The sequence below is a fragment of the Antechinus flavipes genome, chromosome 4, assembly GCF_016432865.1.
Source record: "Antechinus flavipes isolate AdamAnt ecotype Samford, QLD, Australia chromosome 4, AdamAnt_v2, whole genome shotgun sequence".
Lineage (NCBI taxonomy): Eukaryota > Metazoa > Chordata > Mammalia > Dasyuromorphia > Dasyuridae > Antechinus > Antechinus flavipes.
Window position 1 is genome coordinate 419,317,610 of NC_067401.1, and position 27,726 is coordinate 419,345,335.

Consider the following 27,726-nt stretch of genomic DNA (forward strand, 5'->3'; position numbering starts at 1 on the left):
CATACATTTACATTTGTGTGTACAAAAGTGTCTATTTATTGTTAATGACTATTAGGGAAAATTTGATTTTCAAATAAGACTAGTGACATGATTGCCTATTGATGTACATGTACACATGCATGTGTACACAGAGTGTGCATGAGTAAAAAAAATGAATATACAGATTATTCAAAAAATCTTACCATATTTTAAAGACTTTTTTGGACACCTTCTAGGTAAATAGGAAAAATGAATAGATATCTATATAGATTTTTTTATATAGGTATTGTACTTGTGTGTGTATTCATTCTTAATCTTTTGCCAAGACTTCTATTTCATATTGCTAACTAGCTTCTGAACATCTCTATTTCAGTGTTCCATTAGCATCTTCAATTCAATATATTCAAAACAGAATGTGATCTTCTTCCTAGGGAAGCTAGATGGTGCAATGTATAGAGCACTGGGCCTGGAGTCAGGAATACCTCAGTTTAAATCCAACCTCAGAAATTTAGGAATTATGTGATCCTGGGCAAGTCATTTAACCCTGTTTTGGCTTAGCTCTTTCATTTGTAAAATTACCTGGAGAAAATGGTAAACTGTTCCATTATCTTTGCCAAGAAAAGTCCCAAAGAGTCAGATATGACTGAAAAAATGAATCTACTACAACAACAAATGTTCCTCCCTAAGCCCTCTCCTCCTCTAAACTTCCCAATTTCTATCAAGGTTTCTTGAATCCTCTTAGTAACCCAGATGTGAATTCTTGGATTTCCCCATAACCTTTCCTTGTCCTTCACCTCCTATAACTAAACATTTGCTAATTCTGATCCCCTTATTTCCATAGATACCAAACAAGTCCAGATAGTCATTATTTTTCAGCAGAACTCTTGTTTTAAGCTCCTAATCCATCTCTCTATTTCCACTCTATTCTCTTCCCCTCTAATCTATCATCCACATACACATGAGCTGCCAAAATAATCTTCCTGAGACTCAGATCTCACCATGTTCCTCCTTTGTTCAAAAACCTTCAGAGTCTCCCTGTCACTTCAAGGATAAAATATAAGCTTATTCTTCTGACCCCTAAAGCCCTCTATAATCTACCTTAACAGCATAATTTTGATTTCCCTTCCCTCATACACTCTGTGCTCTAGACAAAGTGGATTAGCAACCATTCCATAATTCTACTTGCCATATACATTCTTGCATTCCATGCCTGGTATGTGTTCGCTCCTCATTTCTAATATTTGGAAAATGTATTCTCCTTGGAATTTCCATTAAAAAAACCTCTTGTGGAAAGACAAAAGAATAAACATTTATATGGGACCTACTCTGTGCTAGGCATTGTGTAAGCAGTTTTACATATATCTCATTTGATTGTCATGATAAACTTGGGAGGTAGGTGCTTTTATCACTATTTTACAGTTGAAGAAACTGAGGAAAATAGCAATTTTTTTTTTACTTGGCCAGGACATAAAGTTAGTTAAGTGTTTGAGGTCAGATTTGATCCCAGATTTATTCCCGATCCATCATTCTATTCATTGAGACAGTAGCTACTTCAGGAATTTTTCTGATCCCTCATAGTTGTTAATACTTAAATTTTGCTTTATGTCACCCTGTATTTATGTATCTATCCTTTACCACCACTATCCCTACCATATAGAATATGAAGTACTTGAAGGAAAAGTCTTTCATGAGAATTACAACATATGCCAGGTATGTACAAATAACTCTGATGAACTCAAATTCCGTACAATTTCATGACTTTTTCACTTTATCCAATCTACTATTTTCCCATTGTTTTCTCTCTGTCCTATCTTTTTGCTTCTCTATACCCTGTCTTGCTTTTTCCTGTCTCTCTTGTTTTGCTTTCTTTGTGAGAGACGAAAAGGTACAGAAGTCTGACCTGATGAATAATTAAACAACCCTGGGGCATCAACATGCTTGCAGACATGGTGAGGAACAATGATTGGCTTTAGACTCCCATAGGACTGGAGTTCACTTAAATTTACTCAAAAAAGGCAGTACTTGGAGACTTCTTTAATAAACTGATCTGTTTCTACCCCACTCCTCACACTCTACCAAGACCCATCAAATCTGGGCATTTTTTAACTTACCTTCTCTGTGATTTTTAATCTCTCTGGGCATGCAGCCCACAGCTCTTCTGGCTCCTTACAGTAGCACCTGCCTTTGTCACAGAAGTTCACTCATAAACCTTGCCCATGGCTCCAGTACAGATTCATAGCATTACCTCTTCACTGTGGCTTGAATTTTCTCTTTTCTTTCTTTGGTGACAGTCCAGGGCAGGCTGCCTTTTCTTAATAGGATTGGCCCAGAGCTGATTTGAAGGATTTGTGTAGCATGAAGAGAGGTACTTTTCCATATTGTTGTCCTTGGACCCTGACTGGGATACCAATGTCTAGAAGCTGGTCAAACCCTTTCCTATTAATGATCTTCTTCTGGCTCTAACGTGGAGAGAAGCTGAAAAGATTGGCTGTGATTTTAAAGAAGCGCTATCCTGGAAGTTCTAATCTGGCCTTGATTGTTTCCAGTCCCAAAGATCCTATAAAAATGAGGACAATCTCATCCCTTATCCAAAGAGTTTGTGTACCAGCAACTATCGCTGTCCCCATACCTTGTGCCAGGAACCTAAATTAAATTACTGCACAAAAACCTCTTTTACTAGTAAAAGTCAGCTCTTCAGGAGTATCCAAACTATTGTAGCCTTATTAACTTGCTTTAAAACTGAGGTTCTTAACCTGTAGATAGATTTGAGTCAGTGGATAAATTTGAAGGAGATTTTGATAGAATACATTACATCTTTAATTTCACTAATCTTTGATTTCCTTTGTAATCTTTTATAATACATTAAAAAATGCTTTGACAGAGGGAACACATCATTATTGGAGTCATTTTGATTATCTCCAACATTTCATGATGATCTATAGGTTTTCTTTGCAAAGGTACTGGAGTGGTTTAGCATTTCCTCCTCCAGCTTATTTTACAGATGATGAAACTGAGGCAAAGAAGATCAAATGACTTGTCTAGGGCCACAAAATTAGTAAGTGTCTGAAATCAGACTTGAACTCAGAAAAGATGAGTTTTGTTGAATCCAGGGTAAACACTCTATCTACTGAACCACCTAACTTAAGTTTCACCACTTGCAAAAGTAGTTCATGACACCAAAGGTTAAGGAACCTTATTTTAGAACGAGATTCTATATTTATGTCCCTAGAAATCATTATGAGAAGAACAAATCAAATCAATAAGTATTTATTTAGCACCAGTTATGAGCCAGGCTCTCCACCAAGTGGTGGGAATATAAAGGGCATAAGGAACATAAATCTAATGGAGAAGACAAGATGTAAACAATACAGTGTGTGTGTGTGTGTGTGTGTGTGTGTGTGTGTGCATAAGGGGGGATGGAGAGATAGATAAAGAGAGAGAAATAGAGGGAAATAGAGAGAGACAGAGAAGGAGGGAACAACAGAAAGGCAGGGAAACAACATGGAAGAGACAGAGAAGGAGAAAGAGAGAGATGAAGGGAGGGAGAGAGAGACAGAGAAGGAGAGCAAGATAGAGAAAGAGAGAGACAGAGAGAGGAAGAGAGAGAGACAGAAAGAAAAAGACAGGAAAGAGAGAGAGGAAGAAGGGAGAGTGATAAAGAGAAAGAGAGAGGGGACAAAGACAGAAAGAAATAGAAGAAAGAAAAACAGCGATAGAGAGGAGAAAGGAAAGAGAGATGGAGAGGAAGAGAAAGACAGACACACACACACACACACACACACACACACACACAAGAGAGAGAGACAGAAACAGAGAGAGACAGAGACAGTGAGAGAGACTGAGACAAAGAAAGAGACACAGAGACAGAGACAGACAGAGACACAGAGAGACAGTGAGATGAGAACAAATTGGAGATAATCTTAGAGAAAAAGCATTATGATTAAGGAGGATCAGAAAAGGTTTCTTATGAGGTTTTACCTAAGACATGAAAGAACCTAGGGAAGTCAGAAGGCAGATAAAAGGAAGAAGAATATTCCTGGCATAGGGGAAAAGTCATTGAAAAAATAGAATATGGGTGTGGAGATGGGAATATCTAGCATAAGAAACAAAAAGGGAAGCCAGAGTCCCTGGTTTTTTAAAAAACATGAACTCTTAAAAGGTGGGAAGAAATTAGGTTATGAAGGGCTCTAAAAGCCAACCAGAGAATTTTATCTTTGATCCAGGAGATAATTGGCAGCCACTAAAGTTGATTGGATGTGAGGTAACATAGTCAGACTTGTGCTTTAGGAAAATCAATTTGACAATTGAGTTAAGGATAGACTAGCGCAGGACCAGAAGACTCGAGGCATGAAAGCCAACCACAGGATTATTTCAGCAGTTTAGGCATGAGATAAGAAAGGTCTGCACTACAGGGTGGCAGTGACTGAGCAGAGAAGGGAGCAAATATGAGAAGTGTTTCAAAGGTAGAATAGAAAGAACCTGGCAATGGATTGTACATAGTGGAGTGAAAGAGAATGAGTTGTTGAAGATGGAGGGAGAGGGCTGTCAGGCTATGAAATTATTGACCTCCATAAATTCCATTCTACATAAGGGTGTGTGTGTGTGTGTGTGTGTGTGTTTGCAGGCTTCTCTGGTAAGTGCTTACCCTTGAGCAGAGAGCTCATTGCTTTGAAATAAATACTGGAAAGTGGTGTGCAGGGCTCTGGGAGAGGCTGCCATAACCTGCAACAATAATAATTGTTGGTAGGTAGAGCAGAAGCTTGAGTTTGGGAAGGCATTTCCGGGTCTCCCACAACTTCTTTCTTGTGATATTTCTGAAGACAGTCTTGCCAAATTTTTAAGAAAAGAAACAGATTAATTTTCAGAGAACACAGATTTTCCACAATTGTTTTCTCCATACTTGGTATTTGAGGCCATTATGAAATGCAACTAAAAGGGAGATCCCAGAATTTCACTGTCATAGCTATAGCATCAGCTCAAGAGGACATTAAAGCAATACTCATCTATAACATTGGCAGAGCATTTTCAAAATGCTTTATATCTCTTATTATTTGATATTCACACAAACACTGTGAAGTGACTATGATTATATCCCCCATTTTTACAAAAAAAAAAAAAACAAAAAAAGAAAAAGAAAAAGAAAAAGAAAGAAAAGAAACTGAGACTGAGAGGATTTAAGGATCACAGAGCTAGCAATGTTTGCAACAGAATTAAAATTCAGATCTTATTGATTCCACGTCCCATTCTCTATCAACTGTACCACCTAGCTACAACCATCCCATGAGTTTTCAGATAGGACTTTACTTGAACTTTCTTAGGCAGTGTTCATTGCTAGAAAATGATTCAGAATCATCACATCTCAGAACTGGAAGGGATGGCTGAAACCTCTAAGTCACACAAAGGATCATCAAGATTTTGTTCAAAGTTTTCCAGTGTCAAAAGTGCAGGGTAGGGGCTATTACTGCAAATCCAAATTATTTGTAATTAGCTCTAATTGTTCAGAAAATTTTCCTTATTGAACTCAGCTTTCATTCCTTCTTCACTCTCTTCCAAGTCTCCCTTCTGAAGACTGAACATCCACAATTCCTTCAATTTTCCTTCACCTCCCCTGGCAACAAGCTCTTTCGGAATAGACTTCAAAGAATTTTCCTATTAAAAATAATTTCCCTGTAATTTCTGTTCCAAATCCCTCCAGCTGCTGTTTAAGTCGTTGTTTCCTACCCTCAGTGGGAAGGGGAAACAAGGACTAGGAGAGAAGCAAGGATGTAGGGAAAGGCTTCCAAAAACTGATCATGGGGAGGATAGAAGAGGAGGAAGGTGTGAAGTGGTTGGTAATTGCATTCAGCCAGATAACTTCTCATCTACAGCAACTGTTGTTTGCATTGGGCTTTTGTCAGGAACTTTTAATTGCCAAGCAAAGACAGTTGAACAAGCTAGCCTTATCTCAGGAGAAAAGGCAGGAAGACTGAGATAAATAACTAAAGCTTTTCTTTGAGCCCCCAGCAGTATAGCGCTAGTGATCTGAAAATGTGTAGCTAGTAGGCAGTTTGCCAAGAGACTTGCCCACCACAGGTGCTAATGCAAAAAAAAAAAAAAAGAAAAGAAAAAAAAAAGAAAAAAAAAGGAAAAGAAAAGTGCCTGGGGATCCAAGTTCTATATGTTAGTAGGCATACCAGGCAGAAAGAATTTTGGAGTGCCCTTCACAGGATCTATAGTGTCTGTCTTTCAACCTTGGCTAAGTAACTGCAATTTGGACACAAAATATTAATAGGCTAATCTCCAATTTAAAGAGATAAAAGGATTCAAAGACTTCCTCTGTTTTCTAGATTATCAGAAAAAGGGAAGGAAGAAAGGAAGGAAGAGAAGGGAAGGAAGGAAAAGAAAAGGGAAGGAAGGAAGGAAGGAAAGAAGGAAGGAAGAAAGAAAGGAAGGAAGGAAGGAGATAAAAGAGGGGAAGAGAGAGGGAGGAAGGGAAAAATAAAAAAGTAAGGAGGGAGGAAAGAAAGAAGGCAGGAATATCAGTGAAGAGAAGGAGAGAGAGAAAAAGGAAAGAAAAAAGGAAGAAAGTTAGGAAGAAAGAAAGGAAGGAAGGGAAGGAAAAAGGGAAAGATGAAGAAAGCAAGAAAGGGAAGAAGTATTTTAAGTGATTACTCAGTACCAAGCAGCACAGAAGGCATAGAGCAGGAAATAGAGAGATGATCTTGAAGGTGGGAAGAAGTGGATTCAAGTCCCACCTCTGATTCATAACTGCTATATCACCCTGGACAAGTCACTTACTTAATCACTCATCTCTCTCTGGAATTCTCTAACTATAAAATGAAAAGTAGGTAACAGCCTGCTTTGGTAGAACAAGTTCTCTATACTAATAAAACTACAGATTCAGTCCTTATTCTAGGTGCTAAGAACCAGGGATAAAAACAGAAAAAAAAAACCCAAAAATGAAAGAGTAAATGCTTTGAAGGAGCTTTAGAGCTAGTAAGAAACATTGGAGGCCACTCTCTCATTCATTTTGAGGAAGAGCTTGAGGTTCAGAGAGGTTGTGACTTGCCCAAGAATACACAGATAGTAAGTCAGATTTTGAACACAGGTAATCAGATTCCAAAGCCAACACTCTTTCCACTATACCAGGAAATAATGAGATGCTCCTTTATATTACCAAAAATGGTGGGGGGACACATGAGGCTGAGCCAGTTGGCACACATCTATAATCTCAACTACTAAGGAGGCTGAAGGATCTTTTGAATCCTGAGCTTTAATGGACTTTATGGACTATGCTAATTAGGTGTCTACACTGTTTGCCATCAATATCCTTAAAGTGAGGAGTCATCAGCTTTCTTAAGGAGGAACCAACCAGCTTAAGTGAGAAACAAAGCTTATCAAAGTACCATACCAACAATGAATAGTGATAATGATCCAGTAATTAGTCCCTATATTCTAGCCTAGGTGTGAGGTGGGGAGATCCAGTCTTAGGAGGAATGGGAGAAAAACATTAATGTTAAAAACAACAAAGCAATAGAATCCAAAATTCTATTTCTAAAAGGAATCTTGGCTTGTGGCAGAATAGTGGAGGATAGAAGAACATGACACAAGAGAGAAGAAAGATCATTACCATTTGTATATCAGGGCTAAGTAACAAGTTGAGGTTCTTCCTATAGAATAGAGGGAAATTGGACTCTCTAAGATAAATACAAGTCAATCCTTAATCTCCAAGGAATGACAACATAGACCAATAGATAAGGAGGCTATCCAGTAATGGCTAGAGGAAAGTTGAGATGTGCTCTGATATTATTAAAGGGAAACATGGAGGTAAAGCATATCAGGTTGTATCAGACAATCTCCCAAGACTAATCCTACATAACTACAACCTACTTTTTTTTCCCCAATAATTATAACTTTATTGACAGAACTCATGCTTGGGTAATTTTTTACAACATTATCCCTTGCACTCACTTCTGTTCCGACTTTTCTCCTCCCTCCCTCCACCCCCTCCCCCAGGTGGCAGGCAGCCTATACATGTTAAATATGTCACAGTATATCCTAGATACAATCTATGTGTGCAAAACCAAACAGTTCTCTTGTTGCACAGGGAGAATTGGATTTAGAAGGTAAAAATAACCCGGGAAGAAAAACAAAAATGCAAGCAGTTCACACTCATTTCCCAGGGTTCCTTCTCTGGATGTAGCTGATTCTTTCCACCATTGATCAATTGAAACTGAGTTAGGTCTCTTTGTCAAGGAAATCCACTTCTATCAGAGTACATTCTCAAACAGTATCGTTGTTGAAGTGTATAAAGTCTCTCCAAGCCTCTCTGCATTCATCCTGCTGGTCATTTCTTACAGAACAATAATATTCCATAACATTCATATACCATAGTACAACCTACTTTTGATGATCCGTGTGGGCATAAATGTTATAGTGAGAAAGACACTAGAAAGCATCACCAGAGATTATAACATCCTAGTCAAGAAACCAAAAATGACCCCGGAAGTACATTTAGTTGCTTTCTTCACTCTTTCTGATGAACGATAGGCGCTTCAGAAGAGAAATTTAGGTTTAGGATTGAACAACTGGCTGAGAGGATAGTGATTAGGAATAGATTTAAATTTCTGGACAAAAGAATGAAATTTAAGAGTGATATGTGAGCATCAGTCCGTGTGAGTCTTTCTAAGCTTTTCACAGCCTCAAATTTTGTAGCATTCACTACCAGCATATCAGTTAGTAGTTAGGATTATAGACTAGACTTGTGACTTTGTTGCTATAAAGAATTCCTAGATAAGGAAATTCCCTTTATCAACATAAGTTGATATCCCTGGGAAATAATTTCTCCCAGCTTCAGTTTACTCATCCATGAAATGAGAATGATAACATACCTTCCAGGATTATTGTGATGATTAAATGAGATTTCATACACAAAGTTCTTGGCAAAACTTAAAACATGTAAAATTTCATATGACCAGACTTCTCTAGCATTTCAAAGTTAAGTGACTTGACAAGGGTCATTTAGTACATATGTGTCATTAGGATTTAAACTCATATCTTGATGACTCAGTCTGCCTGTCATTATGATGAATGATAACTAACAAAATTTAAATAAAACTTTAAGGTTTGCAAAACATTTTACATATATGATCTCATTTGATTCATTATCCAACTCTTCCTTTTGTGTCTGCCAGTTACACAGAATCTTCTCTTTTCTCTCCCTTTCCCTCTCCCTCTCCCTCTCCCCCCCTCCTTGTCTCTGTCTCTATCTCTCTGTTTCTCTGTCTCTCTCTCTCTCTCTCTCTCTCTCTCTCTCTCTCTCTCTCATTCTGTCTCATTTAACTCTCATGGCCACAAGCTTCCTTAGTCTTAGGTCTTGGGAGGATTGAGATTTCATCTAATTAGAGTGATCTGCCTAATCTTTGTGAAAAGAAGGGAGGGTTGGTGTTTGGGAAGGGTGATAATCCTTTTATTTAGCCAGCTGCATTATTGAAGACATAGTAGTTCATCCTTTCCACTGCTCCTGCTGATGTGGTACAGCTGGAGAAAAGCCTTTTGCCTAACTGGCCACACATAGCAGTATTCATGAAGGGGGTGAGGGTGCAGGGAATGCCTGTGTCTCTAAATTGCATCTTGAAAGAGTGGTTGGATAGCAGATTTTGGTGACAGGAGGCCTGATGGTCAGGTGGAGCATCCCCAGGGTCCTGGCTAGGGTCCAACATCCCTAATGGTTGATCCTCATCCCTAAGGTGACCCCTGCAGTTTGAGCTGGATATGACATTCTCCCCTAACAGCTGCTTTGTCTAGGAAAGAAGGCTCCATCTCAGTCAGCAGGCAAGAACAAGTGTAGTAGTACCCCTGCTACTAAATGCAAGGCACTCACGGGAAGTGCTGGATCTTTGTCATAACTGGTATTATTGATAAAGCTGCTTTTTGATTGCAAACCCACTATCTGTCTGTCTGCCTCAGCTCCCTGGGCATGAAGTAAGTGGGAGGGGAGCAGAGAGGGTGTTCAGGAAGAAATTGAAAGGGACTCACAAATGATGCTTTGTGACTAGCATAGAAAACATGCCAGGCTGGATTCTCTTTAATTGTACATGTCCTTCCATTGTTCCTCTCTTCACATTAACTTGGAAAGAGAGGCCAGGCTGCCAGCAGTCCTGTGATATCCCACCCACGCTGGGCTTTTATCCATCAGACTATTTTTGACTGTGAGCACGGAACATTTGAACTACCTTGGACTGAAATGAGTAGATAAATAAACAAATAATCTCTCACAATTTCCTTAAGATCTTTCTGGAAATGTTGATTGGTTCTTTTATTTCCTTTTACCCTCATTGTAGAGATACAGGGAGGGGGGAATTACTGAAAGAATCCTAGAGAGAAAATTATTAGCAAAGGTTAATGGTTGAGAAGAACAGATCTGGGTTTACCTTAAGAACATACATCTAGAAAGGGGTCACATAAGTCACTTCTTACATCCCTTCGCATTTTATTGATGAGAAAATTGACATCCCAGGAGACGAAGAAGCTTAGGTAAGATAGTGCAAATGATGAGCATCAAAGCAGAATCTGAACTTAGAGAAGCAATTCTCTAAGTACCACTGCTTCCTTGATTCTGTTCTCTTTCATTCAAAAAATCTCCCTATGTTTTAGTCTTTTCACTTCCTATTTCACAGAAGGATAAGAGCCCTACTGGGCTGTTTCAAGGGGTTTGCTGGTAAGGGTTTAACAACTGATTTTCTGAGTAAAAAAAATAAAATAAATGCATGATACACTTGTAAGTTTACTCTGCAGCATCAACATTTTCTCCATCACTTTCTTAAATCTAGACAATAAAGAAAAGAGTATATTCAGACTTTATTTGTAGTGTTTGCTGATTTCCAAAGTATATATGCTTACACTGAAAATTTGACACTTGGCTCCTGAAAGATGATTCAAGCTAGCTTCAGCACTCCCCTGGTTACACCCTTTAGTAAACTTAAAGCACACAGATATGCATACACACACACACACACACACACACACACACGCACGCAACATAAAGACTCACAATTTTATCAGGGTAGTTATTCCTTCCAACAACACAGATCACCTTCCCCTTATGACAAAACTTGGGGGGGGTGTAGAGGGATGCACACATCTGTAACCTAGTGGAGTTATTTCTTAGAGATAAATAGATACACCTTGTTGATTAAAAATGAGATAGAGTAGGTGACTGGCAGGGAGAGAGAGAAGGAAAAAGAAAGAAAGAAAGAAAGAAAGAAAGAAAGAAAGAAAGAAAGAAAGAAAGAAAGAAAGAAAGAAAGAAAGAAGAGAAAGAGAGAGATGGAGACAGACAAAGACAGGGAGAGAGAGGTGGGGCAAGGAGGAAGGGAGATTATTGGGCTTAGATCAATATCTATTGAGGTTGGGTGATCATGATAATATTTCATGCAATAGCAAGGTGAATTCTCAGATCAGCAGACTAACCCTTTGCATTTCTAAAAATTCTGAAAAACATCCCTGATACGGTGGGTTGTATATATTCTCAAGAGTAATCTACACCATTACTTCTGGTTTAGTATCTACATAAAAAAAGAAAAAAAAAAAAAAACAAATCAGGACAGAATTTTTTATCTCCTAGAAGGAAGCTAGAGGACCCTTTTGTAATGTTAACAAGAAAGAATATATTTTCTGAAACCTTAACAGTTGTAAATTTCAAAGTGAAAGAGTTTAGTTTCTTACAATTACAAACTCAGAACAGCATCAGGGTTTGTATACATATGCAGTGAAATCATTGTTGATTTTGCCATTTGGGGTTTTATTTGCAAAAATGCTATTTACTTCTCCTAATTTGGCGAGATGAGAAAGTAAAGCAAACAGGGTTAAGTGACTTGCCCAGGATCACACAACCAATGTCTAAGGTGAAATTTGAAATCAGATCTTCCTGGCTCCAGGGCTGGCATTCTATCATCTACATCACCTAACTGCCCCTACAGTAAAACTATAGTATCCTGTAATTTGTAAAACTGCAAAAGTTGGAAGGAACTTCCATAGTCCATTGAACCTATATACTATATGACATACCCAACAAATCACCATCCATTCTTTGCTTGAAGGACTCCAAGGAAAAGCAACCCAGAAAGATTCACCTACACTTTGTGGTCTTAAATATATTGGCTACTGCATAGACACATATACATGTTCCACTAAAGGCCAATTCCATGAAGAACCCTGTATTCTAAGATGCTAAGCTAATGATGTACAAACTCTGGCAAATCCAACTCAAGATAGAAAAGTTTAAAGTCCTTGGAACATGTTGTGTATCTTCACTTTTAAGGCTGGTTTAGCTAAGTTTGAAGAGGCTCATCAATACAAGTTGGGCTGCTAGCATAACAACTCTTGAAATTATCAACTCAGGCATGAAGGGCAATAGTGTATGCATTATCATTAAATTAGGCAACAATCATTTATTAGGCTCTTACTTTGTGCCACATATTGTCCTAAGCACTGGAGTTACAGACAAAGACAAAAAATAGTATCTACCATTGGTGAAGGTTAAACTCATATTGATTAAATCATGAGTGTTTGTTTCTTGGAGTATTGAAACTAGTATTGATACATGATTATATATGGCAGATGGATAGCCATAGAACACTTTGGTCTCTGTAGTATTCAAGATAAAGAGCACCCAAAAGGTAATAGAGAGATTTAGAAAAAAACATGTTAGAGGCACTATAATATGGTAGAAAGAGACCTGATTCTGTAATTAAAAGACCTTGATTCAACTTCTGGCTACACTGATCACTGCCCTGATAAAGCATTTCATGTTCATGGGAACTCATCTATAAAAAGAAGGGGTTGGACTGAATGGTCTTTGAGTACCCTTACATCCTGAGATCTGTGATTTTGTTTTTTTTGGCTATGAACAAAGACTGATGCAAGAGAAGCAGTGTAAAAATTGTCATGGAAATATAACTAAAAAAGAAAGTGCCTTCACAGAGCGAGGGCAAGAGGTAACCAGTGGATAGTTTACTTGTTCCATTGATATCCTTGCCATGAAGAAAAGAAGAGGAAAGTCCCTATTGTTTGGGGTAGGATCCCTGTGGTATACTTATGGGAGGACATGGATGAAATCTGTACAAAATTGGCTGGCATGGATGGAATATTATGGATCCTATCAGAAATTAGAATGTTCATATATGTACGAATATATAATATACTTGAGAACATACTAACACATATATATGTATATATATTACATACATGTGGGAGGTACATTGCTGTTGCCATTGATGGGGAATATGAACAGCATATTTTAAAGTTCTTATAGATATAGCCATAAATCTCTCCTCAGATTTGTGTTAGGGAAGAGAATTCATCCTCTGCCTTGAAGACATCATCTTAAACTTGAAGAGTCCCTTCTATGACTTATAAATTCATAAATCTTTAAAACCTGTTAGAGAATTTAGATCTTTCTCCATTTTACAGATAGGGTGAGAATTAGAGAGGTTAAATGATTTGCCCCCAATTACAGATAAATCCTAAGCCTGAACTCAAACCCAGGTCTCAACCCAGATCCTTTGATTCTTTTCATCATGTTATAAGGCCTTCCATAATGGTCCCACCATGAACTGGGCTGGGCGAGTTAAGTTTGCAAACTTCTCCCTCTTCTTCAAATATTATCAATCAAATAACTATCTGAAAAAGTATGACTTTTGTGTAGAACTACAGCTATCCATATATTGCCAACATTATTAGTATTAGATAAGATGTAATGACCACTGACCATTACATTTTGTTCTGTACCTCTGCAGATTTACCTATACTCTAGGAGAAGGAATGTGGCTGCCTCTAAGCAAGAGTTTTGTGATTCCACCCGCAGAACTGGCCATCAACCCTTCAGCTAAGTGCAAGACAGATATGACTGTAATGGAAGATGCAGTGGAGGTCAGGTGAGTCTGGGTTCAGTGAGATGTGATATGAGCCATGAGGAAGTGTCATGAGGTTGTATGGTCCTGATGCTGGGAGAGAAAATGGCAGACTGAGTAAGAAAGAATGGGTACCTGTTCTGCAAGCTTCTCTTACAAGATGCTGAGTAACAATGGTGCTCAAAAATAATTTCCTAAGAAGGAGGAATGCCCACTAGAAATCCCACATGATGAGTTGGTATGTAAAGATATTCTGTGACTATTAGCATTTGTGTGTGTTTGTAGTTTAGGGGGGTGGAGGCTGCGGGGAATATATGTTCTTTTCTCTCTCTCACACTCACTCACATACACACACAAACACACATACACAGAACTTATAGTCAATAATATAATAGCTTCAGACTCCTAGCTATATTTGTTTTATTTCATAAAGAAAAATGATCTTGGATTCAGATGACCTAGATGGGAAGTCCTGTATTCGTTATGCAAGACCCATAGCAAGGTGCTTAATCTCTCCATATTATATGTGTATATAGTTCTTTAAATTTATATATGTTATATACACACACACATATATATGCATGTTTCAGTATATGAATATGTGTATATCTGTGTGTGTAAACTTCATAAACCTTAGAAATTCAAGTTAAAGACCACTTAAGTTTCAGAGGTTCATGGTACATATGAGCAAGATGCAACAAAAATGCATTGTTCTTATTATCTTATGTTTTTAATACCATTTATTAATTGATATGAGTAAAGTTGGATTGATTTTTTTAAATTTATATGTCTATTCATCTATTTCTTATCTATTTTATTCATTCATTCAATTTGTAGAGAGATAACCACACAAGCTAAATATTAACATTCCAGTAGAAATGGGCCACTCAGAATCCTGAGCAGGTATGGGTGTGGCATTTAACAGCTAAGAACTTAATTTGCTTTATCCACAAAATGGAGATGGCACATTAATAAATCACAGGATCAGAAGAGATAGGATATAAGTCTGTATAATCAATAAGTGTAAAACATATATTTGCTTTTTTTCCCCTATGACTCTGTCTACCTCTACTCACAGAGAAGAGCTGATGACCTCATCCTCCTTTGACAGCTTGGAAGTTCTCTTGGATTCATTTGGACCCGTCAGGGATTGCACTAAAGATAATGGGGGCTGTAGCAAGAATTTCAGGTGCATCTCAGATCGCAAGTTGGACTCCACTGGTTGTGTGGTATGTTAGTTCCCCTCAGTTTTTTTTTTTTTTTAAGAAATAGGGGTCTGAGATAGCCAAGAAAACCTAAAAATGTTTTTGGAAAGCCTGGGAATGAGAGAAGGAAGAAGGGTAATAATAAGAAACAAAGTGGATATTCAACTAGTAGTACACCTTGAATTAAAAAAAAAGGGGGGGGTAAGATACTGACAGTTATTTTTGGTTTTGACTATTAGCTAGTCCACATAGTAGTTCCATTACTGGTATAATATAAGCTCCCTGAAGTCAAAAAATGACTCACCTTTTCAGTTGGAGTTTATCATCTAATACAATGACTAACAAAGTAGTTGCTTAATTAATGGTTGTTGGTTGGTTGGTTGATATAATCTCAATAGTTAAGAAATGAAAATAATTCATCCATCACATTTCCAATTATCATATGATATTTTATTGCTAGATTCTTTGTGAGAAAATAATAATAATTTTAAGATATAGTCTCTGTTCTTCAAGATCTTACAACCCAGTTGGGGGGAAAGGACCTACACATGTGACCCAGTACAAGAATATAAGATCATAGAATAGAGTTGAAAGGGACCTTAGAGAGAAAGGGCCATATTTATTTTACAAATAAAGAAACTGAGGCTAAGCAAGACTAAGCAACGTTTTTCCTTGATCATATAGTTTGTCAATGTCAGAGGTAGGATTTCATTCTCTTCCTCTCCTTTCTATATTTCCTCCTCCCTTTCTTTTCTCTCTCTCTCTCCCCCCTCTCTTTCTCTCTCTTTCTCTGTCTCTCTCTATTCTCAATCTATTTCTCTGTCACTTTCTGTCTCTGTCTCTGTCTCTCTCTCCTCTCATTCTCTATATATGTCTCTGTCAGTTTCTGTCTCTCTATCTTTCTCTGTGTCTCCTATATGTCTCTCTGCCTGTCTCTGTCTGTCTCTGTGTCTCACCCTCCCCATTCTTAGACTTTCTTCCCTTCCCCTCCCTTATCATAAAACCCATGCTCCTGACAGTCACAAGCTTCCCTAAGAAAGGGCTTGTGGTAGGAAACATTGCACTTCTCCAGATCCAGATACATGTATAATGTTTTGACACATATACTCTCCACAGTCTCCTTCCCTCCTTAGCTGCAAACACATACACACACACACACACACACACACACACACACACACACACGCAAACAGTCACAGAATATCTTTACATACCAACTCGTTATATGCAAATTCTAGTGGGCATTGCTCCTTCCTAGGAAATTGTTATTGACTGACCACCTTGTAAGTTTTATGATTCTAACTTGAGTGATCTTTCCACCATACCACTCTTTGAATGCAAAGCCCTGCCCTTCTTTTATAATTGGATCTAGACTTTTATTACCTTTCTTCACATATAATAAAATCCTAATAAACTCTTTTTTCATCTGTTCATTCAATACTTAACTCTGTGGCTTAAGCTGTAATTATACATAATTCAAGGGAAAGAGAGCTGAGAATAGGATAGAGTAGTTGGGAAAGAACCATAGCATACTAAGAGTCCATTTAACATGATCTCTCCATTTCACAAGAGGGACACAAAGGATGAACTCCCCTAAAACAGGCAAAAGATAATCAATACACATACTTATAAAACCCTTACAATTTTAATCCCTCTTCTTTTAATGATCACCACTCACCGAGCTGATTTTTCATTTGAGCTACCGTTGCAACTTCTCAAGAATCTGAAACTACCAAATTGAGGAGTTGGTTAGGTAACAGAGAATATTGAATTTTTCTATCTTTTAGAACAGAGACACTGTATTGACCAGGAAAGGAAAATGGGGAGAAACCACCTCAATGAATCCTCATTGGCAGACTTTTTTTTTTTTTTTTTTTTGCTGAACTATTGGGGTTAAGTGACTTACCCAGGGTCATAGAGCCAGGAAGTGTCAAGTGTCTGAGGGCAGATTTAAACTCAGGTCCTCCTGACTTCAGGGCTGGTGCTCTAACCACTGCACCACCTAGCTGCCCCCTGACTAATTTTTTTAAAAGGGATCAATGGCATAATCCTCAAAGTCTGGAGGCAGCATGGACTGGAGACAGAATGGAGAATGTTAAGGAACAAGGAATGGGAGTAGGGTGAGGGACAGGATTAATCAATAAGTATTTATTAAGCACTTTCTATGTGACAAACACTGTGTTAGATAGCAGGTATTCACATTAAAAAAATGAGGAGAAGGTAAATAAAAATAGCAAGTATGAAGTATTTAGTATATATCCTAGAGAAGACATCTTGGCTCTGCCATTTGGTAACTTAGTGACCTTGAGCCCTGTGGGCTTCAATGTCTTCATTTGTAAAATGAGAGTATTGGGCACAATGACCTTGATGAGTCCTTCCAGCTCCAAAAATATAGCATGGTGACCTTTCTTCCTTTTCCCCCCTGCTTCTCACTCTCACATGGCTTGTCAGCAAAGCAGCCTTTCACTTTGGCTGCCAGCAATGCTTCTTCTTAGTTTGTTTCTTACAAGATTTTCTTCTCTTGGCCCATGTGGAGACCATTCCTGTTGAAATGTATGTGTATCTGGACCTGCAGTGCAATGTTCCTTCTCATGAGGTCTTTCTTTACTTCCGTTGAGACGATTGTGGCTTTCAGGAGCATGCATCTTTTGAGAAGGGAGGGGAAGGGGGAAAAGTCCAAGAATGGGGAGAATGAGACATTCAGACAGAGACAGGGAGTCAGAGGCAGAGAGAAACATACAGATACAAAGACATAAGAGCCTGAGAGAGACAGAGACAAACAGACACATAGAAAGAGACAGAGACAGAGAAAGATAAAAGAAAGGGAGGGAATGAAAAAAGAAGGGGTAGAGAATGAAAAAAGAAAATGTGAAGAAGAAAGGAAAAAAGGAAAAGAAATGAAAGGAAGAAAGGAGGGGAAGTAATAGGAAAAGAAAGAAAGAGAGAGAAGGAAATGCAGGAAAGGAAAGAGGTTGAAAGAGAAAGGAAAGGAGGACTAAATGGGAAAAAAAGGATTAGAGGTGGAGAGAGAAGAGAAAGAAAAATGAGAGAGAGATGGTGGTAGAGAGACAGAGACAGAGAGAGTGGATTAGAAAGGCAATATCCTATTCCATCATAGGGATAAGAAAGTAGGACAGAGAATGGCCTCATAGAAACACACCATGGAAAAAATTATTTAGGTTACCTTTTATGGCCTGTAGCCAGGGACTGAGTTTATTCTTTATTCCACTCTTCTTGGCTCTTCCCAGTCTCATTTTCAATGCCTCAAGCAATGAGGATCCCAATCAGGTAACAATTTCACTGTCTAGCAGAGCTCCAGGTTGGACCTTTTTCATGCTATTCAGGCTATTTTTTTTTCATCTAAATTTTAAGCTCTTGATGAATTGGATCACACAAAATGTCTATGTGGAGGTTTGTAAACATATGCGCACATTTCAAAAACATCTTTTCTCTCTGGTTCTCTCTTGTACACCTCTGCCCTTGCCCTAGCCTTCATGATGCCCATGGTCCATCATACTGGCCTTTTGCCTATCTTAGATCCAAGCTGATAGATTTTTCTCTTTTAACACCATGCTCTGTGAGACTGAGATTGGCAGAAATCTCACAGATAAATATGCCTTTTGAATGGTGCCATTATCCTATAGGATCTGTCCCCCAGAAGAAAGTAATATGAGTGGCTCTGTATAACCACCAGACTCTTGACATCTAAGTAAGAAGAACGGACAGTTGGGCCAGTTGACTCACTGTTTCATTTTGTAGATAAGGAAATGGAAGCATATAGAATTCAAGTATATGAAGAAATCCCAGAATTCATCAATTCAAATATGAAGAATGCACCCCTTCTACAATGTGCCAAATAGGTGATCACTCAATTTTGCCTGAAGGCTTGATGTGAGGAATGGATAGAAGAAACGGGATTGAGAAATAGCTGGGGGCTTCAATCCTTTCCTGAAAGTCCCTTGGTACTATTGTGAAAAACAGTTATATGCATAAATAGACATCTGTCTCTGCTACTTGAGATGCAATACTACGTAACCTGGTTTAATTCATATAATCAACAAATAATTAAACCAAATGCAATTCAAGTCACTTGAAGGGGACAAGGGAGAGTCAAGAGAAATAGAGCAGGAAGAAGCTTTAGGGATTACATTGTCAAATCTCCTTTACTTGATAAGGAAACTGAGCCCTGGAGAGATTAAGTGCTTTGCCCCAGGTCATGCAGCTAGTAAATGACATAAGCAGGATTTGAATTCAAATCTGCTTATTCTTAGTTCAATGCCTTTTTCACTACACTATAGTTGAATGGATGGGAGAAAACATTTTTAACTGCATACCATGTGCAAGGCATTGTACTAAGCACTTTACAAATATAACTCATTTTATCCTCAAAATGACCCTGGATGAAAGGTGCTATTATCTACATTTTGAATGTAAGGAAACTGAGGCAAATATAAATTAAATGATTTGCCCAGAATCACATAACTATTAAGTGTCTAAGATCAGATTTGAACTGAAGTCTTCCTGACTTCAGGCCCAAAACAAAGAAATCATGGCCATGATAGGTGCATTAGAAAGTTGTAAAACAAAGTGCTCTGTGAGGGAAAACTTGTTCATTCTGGATGCAGTCAAGGAAGGGAAAATGTCATACAGATAGCAAGAGGGAAGATTTGAACTGAACTTCCCTGACTTCTATTCAGTGCTCTTTCCATTATACTCTCGCCTCAATTTGAATTGCTTTTAAGCTATCCTTCATGATGGTGTTACCATATTGTACCGGGCAACAAGGGACCATTCTGATGTCATCTCTGGCCTTAGTATGAGAGTGATCTGTGTTCCAATCTTATCTCAGCCACTTACTAATGAAAGACAGAGAGAGAGAGATAGAGGGACAGAGACAGAGACAGAGGCAGAGACAAAGACAGAGAGACAGAGACAAAGAATGGAAGACTGAGATAGAGAGACAGAAAGAGAGGGGAAGGGAGCTCCTGTAAGTCACTTCTCTGAGGTTCCGTTTCCTTATCTCTAAAATGGGAAAGTTAGATTCAATTAACTCAAAGATCCCTTCCATCTTTAAATCTATGATTGTGTGAGCCATTTATCAAATATGCCTCCACCTATATATTTTTCTTAAGGGAAGGTCAATCTCTGTACATGTGGTTTGGGGCCCAAGAAGAAAGACAGCTCAATATTTTCTATCTATAGTTTTAGAGACTATTAGACATCTCTCTCCCACCAACTAAAAATGGGATGACCTCTTCTTTCTTCCCCAAATTTTGGGTATCAGCACTGCTGCTATCCTTCTCTTAAAGAAAAGACCTATGTGAAGGTAATCCCAGGAAATAGAATTTTATTAGTTAGCAAAAGTAAAATGGAACCCCAGAAAACTCTGGTCAAGTATGTTTTCCCAGTAGAACTCAGGGCAAACTTTCCTATTTTGTCCCCATAATCAGTTCAGCCTTCATCTGTATTTCTAAAGAGGCAGGACACATCTTTTTTGGCTCTGCATGGACTCCCACAGGGTTAATTGCTATCCAGTTAATTGCCCTGTTGTTTATATATTCTCTGGAGGATGAAAACAAATACCCGTGAAAGGCAAAGACCTGTGCAAAGCATAATTGCCCTGCCCTCCAAATCAAACCTTGTGCAGACAGCTGGAAGCTTCTTTGGCAGAGCACTCAGATGGGCTGAGCACTGGGGGAGATAAAGAAGAGAGTGGATTGTGTCTTACTTCTAGACATAATCACAAAATCAGAAGGAATGGACCTCAGATCTAGGCCATCTAGTCCAATTCATACTAGAACAGTAAAACTTGCAACACCATCGACAAGTGGTCCATTCAGCTTTCCATTGATTGCCAAAGGAACGATCTATTTTATTTAATATGAAAGTGGTTAAATTGTAACTCTGTCCTTATTATTCATAGATGACATTAATGATTAATCAATCATCTTTAGGATGTTGACTTTGAGAGTCATTTTGCCAATGGAAAGGCCTTTTACTTTTTCAAAGATGCATTCTCACTATGTCCCTACTGTGAGCCAGGAAGATACATATTTGAATGTCCATCTGATACAAGACCACATTCTGTGACCAAGGAAGAGAACTAGATGAATTGGCTTATCCAGAAACAGAATTCAAAGTTTCACTATCTGTGTGACCCTGGACAAACTCAGAATCTGAATTTCAGTGTCCTTATCTATAAAATTTAAATGATAGTATAGGTATTACCTCACAAGATGTCTATGAATGTCAAATGAGATGGTGTATAAGAATTTCTTTGTAATGACAAAGAACTATATAAAAGAAAATCATCAAGCTCTAACCAGGAATTTAGATTTGGCTTTCCTTCTCTAGCCATTTTATTCTATTCTTTCATTTACCCCTCTCTCAACCTTTAAATCAGTGTTGCATGAATATTATGAATTTAGAGCCAGAAAATGTTATAGAGAGGGAAACTGAGGCCTAGGACTTTTCCAAGGTAGTGTAGGTAGTAAGGGACAGAGCCAAAATATGAGATCACATCCTCAGACTCCACATTCAGGGCGCTGTCCATTGTACCAAGCCGTCTGTTCCTGATAGCCACCTTTAGTTTATTCCATGACTGTTCCTGTAGAAGAATAAGCCCAGAACAATATTACATGCTTTGGAGGTTTATGGGAAATTGAATGGCAGGGAACTAAGGTAGCCTTTTATTTAAATTTAGCTCTATAAATTGTTTCTCCAGGGAGTATGTGGGGGTTGGGGCAGGCAGAAGAAAATGAAATTCTGAGAAGACACACATGGCAAGTTTTATTAGAAAGTTGTAGAAAACATTTGTGAAAGGCAGAGGGTTTCTTTTGACCACTTAAAAGAGACCTGTTTCCTCACCCAGTAGGGATGCAGGGTGTTCTTTTTGGTGAGTCAGTGTTCATTTTATGCCCAGACAAAATGAGGTAATGGAAGCAAAGCCAGGCAGCCCACTTTATTCCCAAGGGCACTGACTATGTTTGCTTCTGTCTCTCCTTCACCTGTCACCAGAGCACCCATCTCTCAGTCTGGGATAGACAGGAGCAGAGAGTGGTATACCATGAAAGTGGCAAGACTCATTTAAGCTTCTATCTAATTAGCCAGAAGAACATTATTAGGGGGAATAGGGATTGGTGTGGGGGTGGGGTGTTACAGCAGAAATAAGGAGAAATGATGTGAGTTGACTGGGAAAACCAGTGTAATCTCTCGAACACAAATATTCATTAGATGAAATTTAAGCCAAGAAGCCATGAGCAGCCCATGAAAGACAATTAACCTTGTGTGTTTTAGGGGTCACTGAAATAGAATGCTCATTTATCAGCTATGCTTGATGCAGGGCATAAGGGAAGTTCGATGTTACTCAGTCACATCAGCAGGTGTAAAGATTTTTCTTCAAACCCCCAGTCCTAACCAACCAGAATGTATCTTTTTAGAAGTTTCTGGGATTAATGGACATGGACCGTGTGAAGTAAAATTGGAGAGGACCCCTTGTCCCAATCTGAAACAACCTGTTCATCTTCAATGTAGCCACAAAAATGGATGGAGCTATCACACCCAAAGAATCGCTGCTAAAATCTTTGTAAACTGGGATAAGCTGAACAACAATTCTCCCAAGCCTAGAGACAATATTTCTTCCACTTTCAATCAAGGTCCTTGGTGGGAAGAGGGAAGCTTTATGAGGACTGGAGTTTCTTCCTAGAGAGAAATATAAATTCTGAGTGATTCTGGAGAGAGAAGAAACAGTAAGGTTTTTTTGTCTTAAATAAAATGAAATGCATAATTCAATGAAATTTTGATTCATGGACTCATAACTTTAGCACTCAAAATATCCATATTAATCATCTAGTCCAATGTTATCCTAACAAAGGAATAAACCAAGGACCAGAATAGTTAGGTGACTCATCCGATATCACCCAGGTATTAAAAGTGGCCAACCTAAGCTTCAAAACTGACTAACTAAATCTGACACCCTTCCCATTGTACTACACTGTATTCTTCTTGGAATAAGCTTCCAGGGGAATGAGGAAAAGGATGCTCTAATTAATTGAACTTTCTTGTCACAGAATGTTAGAGCTTCAAATAATCTTGGCAATTATTTTACCCTAACTTCTTCATTTTTTATACATGAGGAAACTGAAGTAGAAATATCAAGTTAGTGACAGGGCTAGGGCTTGAATCATAGTGCTTCCACTCCAACATATTTTCTGTATATCACTATAATGAGGGTTAGATAAATATATACATATATATGTATGTATTTTATTTCAACCCTGTTGTTAGAAATCTTCTTGAAATGCATTTATATACGTTTCTGTCTTAGTAAGTATGGAAGACTAAAAATCATTAAACATTTTTAGATTCCACTACCTCAGGCTGATCACTCAGAACCTCTGTGTTCACCATAGAATCAACATAGAGATAGGGGGCATGAGTATATAGAGTTCTTTTGTTGTTATTTGCTTCTTTTTCCTGAGTGAATCCTTGTAACTGAGCTCTAGTTCTTATTGAATGAGGCCTTCTCCTCTAAGGTCAAAACTTCCAATTAAGATGCATTGTACTCCTATTTATTACTCTACTCCAAATAGATAATGGCAGGTGATGACACTTCTAGATTGGATGAGAAAGAAGCACGATCAAGCTAAAGCCAGGTTTTGGCACCCTGAAAGGATCTGAGCTTGTTCTGTTTTCATCTAAGAACCATGCTGATAAGATGCTTGGAGAAAAAAAAAGAATCATAAAGGACATGAATTCAACTAAGTTGGAAAGAAATGGAATTCTAGATGATTGTTGAAATAGTTTCCAACAGTAATGTGCAAGTGTGGCAGGAAATGTTTCATCATCAACAAAATTCCCAGAGTGCACGTTAGATGAGTGAAAGGAAAGGATTAGATAAGTTTTAATAAGACTAGCTCAGGCAAATCTCATGATTTTCAATATAGCCTATTTAATCCTATTTCACCTATGCCTGTTTTAGGACCTTTTATTAAAACCTTGGCAGCTGCACAGTGGTAAAGCCAAATTTCCTTCTGGTAGCACATCTGGCCAAAACAGCTGAATAGCCAAGAAAGTGGATGGGTTGGGAGCAAAGGGAACATGGGATGGGAGCCCCAGCTGCCTCATTTGCTTGTTTACCATCATCTGGAACATCTGGGACTGCACAATGAGAAGCAGCCTCATGAAATTTCCTGAAGGGCCATCACCTTCCAACACTCCAGCTGGCACAGTGGGGAAGAAGGGCATGGACCAGGCTGGGAGCCTAGTAAACACACAGGGGTGCCATTTGTTTGGGAAATTGCAGAGTTAGTGTCAGCAAACAGCATGCATCCCATTGCGATCTTCGATCAGGGTGATGGGAGGAAGGGAGGGCATCCTTTAAGAGGCACACCTGCTGCAGCTTCAGGCTGTTGGGCTGGTACATTTGGCAGCAAGGTGACAAAGTAAGTTGATTGTGTGGAGGTGAGTGGAGACTTTAGTTCTCTTACTAGAACATTCACGAACTTATTCATTGCAAGAGAAACATGAGGAAACAGGACCTTGGGAATGGTCTGCTGTGGGGATTATTCGTCTTTACTACTTCCATTCAAAAAAACTAGAATACACTCCTGAGCTGTTTCATATAATGCAGCATTAATAACTCATCTATGTTTTCTAAACTGCATTCTTCAAAATCTTGGAATGCCTCAAGATGGAAATGGGGGGTTCATGAGAAAACATGTTAGTGACAATGATATTTTTCCCTCTAAAATATTAAATACAAGGGCAGCAGTGGATAAAGTGCCAATCCTGAAGTCAGGGGACCTGACTTCAAATCCAGCCTTAGACACTTAATACTTCCTAGTTGTGTGATCCTGAGCAAGTCACTTAACCCCAATTGCTTCAGCAAAAATAAATAAATAAATAAAATATTAAATATAAAATTAGTCTAGATCAATGTACTACTTCTGGGACTATTAAAATTGACTTAATTTCCTCTGTTTTCTTCCAAGTATTTCCCAATAAATATCCTTGTTCTTAGGAGTATTTCCAAACACATGAACATCTTTAAATCAGTATTTATAAGTTTTCTCCATATAATTCAGCCTGCAAAATGTTCAGTGACTAAGTTGGTTTGGGAAACATCAATGAACATTTATATAAGGCTTTTCAGTTACCAGCCATTTTTTGGATGAATCCTTACAACAATCTTTTAAGGGGGGTAGTGTAAGAATTATCCCTGTTTTATAGATATTTAAAATATTTCAGAGAAGTCTGTTGATTATTCATGGATTACACAGGTATTAAGTGATAGATTCAGACACTGAGTCACTCAACTTCAAAACCATTGTTCTTTAATCATGTCCATATCTCTGTGACCCGCTTTGGGATTTTCTTGGCAAGTGTACTGGAGTGGTTTGCCATTTTCTTCTCCAACTCATTTAACAGATGAGGAAACTGAGGCAAACAAGGGTCACAGAGTTAGTAAGTGTCTGAACCCAGATTTAAAACTCCGGAAAAAGAATCTTCTTGACTCCAACCCCAGAATTCTATCCATTGTACCAACTAGCTACCCCCCCCCCAACACATTTCCTTTACATTAAAGCAGAATGCCTCATTCATTCTTACTAGGTTAACTGCAGCAACTTTTTATTTCCTTATAACTTAGGAAGCATTTGCCTCATTTTAGAAAGGAATCACAGGAATAGAACTTTCAGTTCTATTCCATTACCTCCTGGCACATTTCTCTCCTGGCCTGAAGGATCTTTTCAGAGTTGGTAACATCACATGTGCACCTGTGGGATTTAACAAATGGTGGTGTCTGGTCCTACCTCCTGTGCAAAGCAATCAAGTAGACTCTCCAAGGTCACATGAAAAGTCAACTATTTTCAGGAGTCGAGTTGTCCTCAATTGCCCCTACATACTTACTCTGCACTCAACATTGACAAAGCACTCTGGACATGAAAAGGGTTCAATGAGTGCTTGGCCAAAACAGTAGTACAGCCGTAAGGAAAGCCCTGCTAATGCATTTTAATTCTGGCCCATCACACCCACTGTTCTGCTAGCTTCAGGCCCAACCAGCATCCTCACATACTGCTTTGCCACAATGGCCCCTTCCTTCACAGTCCCTTCTATCTAGTTAAAGAGGAACTCAGTTTTAATCAGATCAGTTGCCCAGAGAGAAGAAACAATTTGGTATCGAGGGTCACCAGCTTTTAAAGAGAGTACAGTCCAGTAGAAAGTTCATGTATGAATTTTTAATTCTAATAATTTTATGTCCTAGAATGAAAAAATAGTACCTGGTGGTTAAACTTTGGTCTGTAGAGTGTTCAGATTACTGTCTCATCTGGGCTGTCTGGATGCTTTCTGATTGTCCCAGTGTCCATCAGGACTGAGTCCCATGAAGGATGGTACCGGTTGCTATGATCGCCATATTGGAGTTGACTGTTCTGATGGATTCAACGGGGGCTGTGAGCAGCTATGTCTCCAGCAGATGGCACCATTTCCAGATGATCCTTTGCTGTATAATATCCTCATGTTCTGTGGGTGAGTATAATTAGAGTCACTCTTTATACTTTAATCCAATTGAGTAATTATAGAATGTCTCCTATGGGTGAGTACTCAGATATGAAGTAACTCAGATATTAAGATAAATAAAACAGTTTCTCACCACCAGTAGTTTACTTCCATGAATGGCAGAGAGTTATAGGTAAGGTATTGGGTTATCATAGAAGAAAGAACTGGATTTGGGGTTCATTCTACTTCCAGCTTCTGTGGGAGAAAGAACATGGAGGAAAGGAAGGACTTGAACTGAGTAAGAATAAAAACATGAAGGTGATTTGAAGGGGTTGGATTAGTTATATAAATCAGAGATTGAATGTGAGAAAAAGAAATTTGATAACATTTGGGAAAAATTAAGGAATATTTGAAGGAAAACAATTTCAAGGCCCAGCTATTCTTATAGAAACTACTTTTGGGTTGAAAGAAGGGCCGGGCCAAGGACAAATAGTGTGTGTATAAAAGAATTAAGGGAGTTTGAAAAGGATCAAGGAGGATTGTAGAGTCTGAAAAACTAAACTCAAGAAGGAAAAGGACAAAATAGTGGGTAAGGCAGGGCAATGGTAAGAAAAGGCAAGTGGAACAATTAGTGGACAAACAAATTTGGCAAAAAAGATTTGGAGTTAGGATGAAAGAGATGGAAAATTGGTGTGACTAAAGTAGATCTGGATATAGTGTTCTTAGAACTGAAAAGAAGAAATTAAGTGGGGCTGTATAGTTATTAAGATGTAAAAATAGGATACAAAATTGTTAATCATCTATTTGTAGTTTAAATAAGAGTATGAGTTTAAATGCTGCCTTGAATCCAACTTGCTGCATGACTCTTAGGCAAGTTACTTAATCTACCCTTGTCTCAGTTTCCTCATCATTTAAATGTGGATAATAAGAGTATCTCCTGCCCAGGGACAGGTAGATGGTACGGTGGACAGAGTACTGGGCTTGGAGCCAAGAAGATCCAAGTTCAGATTTTACCTCAGACACTCACTTGCTTATGACCCTAAGAAAGTTATCTAACCCTGTTTAACTCCATTTCCTCATCTGTAAAATGAACGAGAGAAGTTAATGACAATCCATTCCAGTATGCTTATCAAGAATATCACAAAGTCACAAAG

At 38.4% G+C, this 27,726-nt stretch overlaps 1 protein-coding gene across 4 annotated transcripts in view; it reads left to right on the plus strand.

Moving 5' to 3' along the window:
* Positions 1 to 27,726, plus strand: part of ASTN1 (astrotactin 1) — a 508,763-nt gene that overhangs the window by 368,217 nt on the left and 112,820 nt on the right. For all 4 annotated transcript variants that reach the window (XM_051998894.1, XM_051998895.1, XM_051998896.1 and 1 more), the window contains exons 10-12: positions 13,758 to 13,895; positions 14,950 to 15,100; positions 26,436 to 26,602. In XM_051998894.1, coding sequence (XP_051854854.1) covers positions 13,758 to 13,895; positions 14,950 to 15,100; positions 26,436 to 26,602 — 456 coding nt within the window. The remainder of the gene's footprint in view (positions 1 to 13,757; positions 13,896 to 14,949; positions 15,101 to 26,435; positions 26,603 to 27,726) is intronic.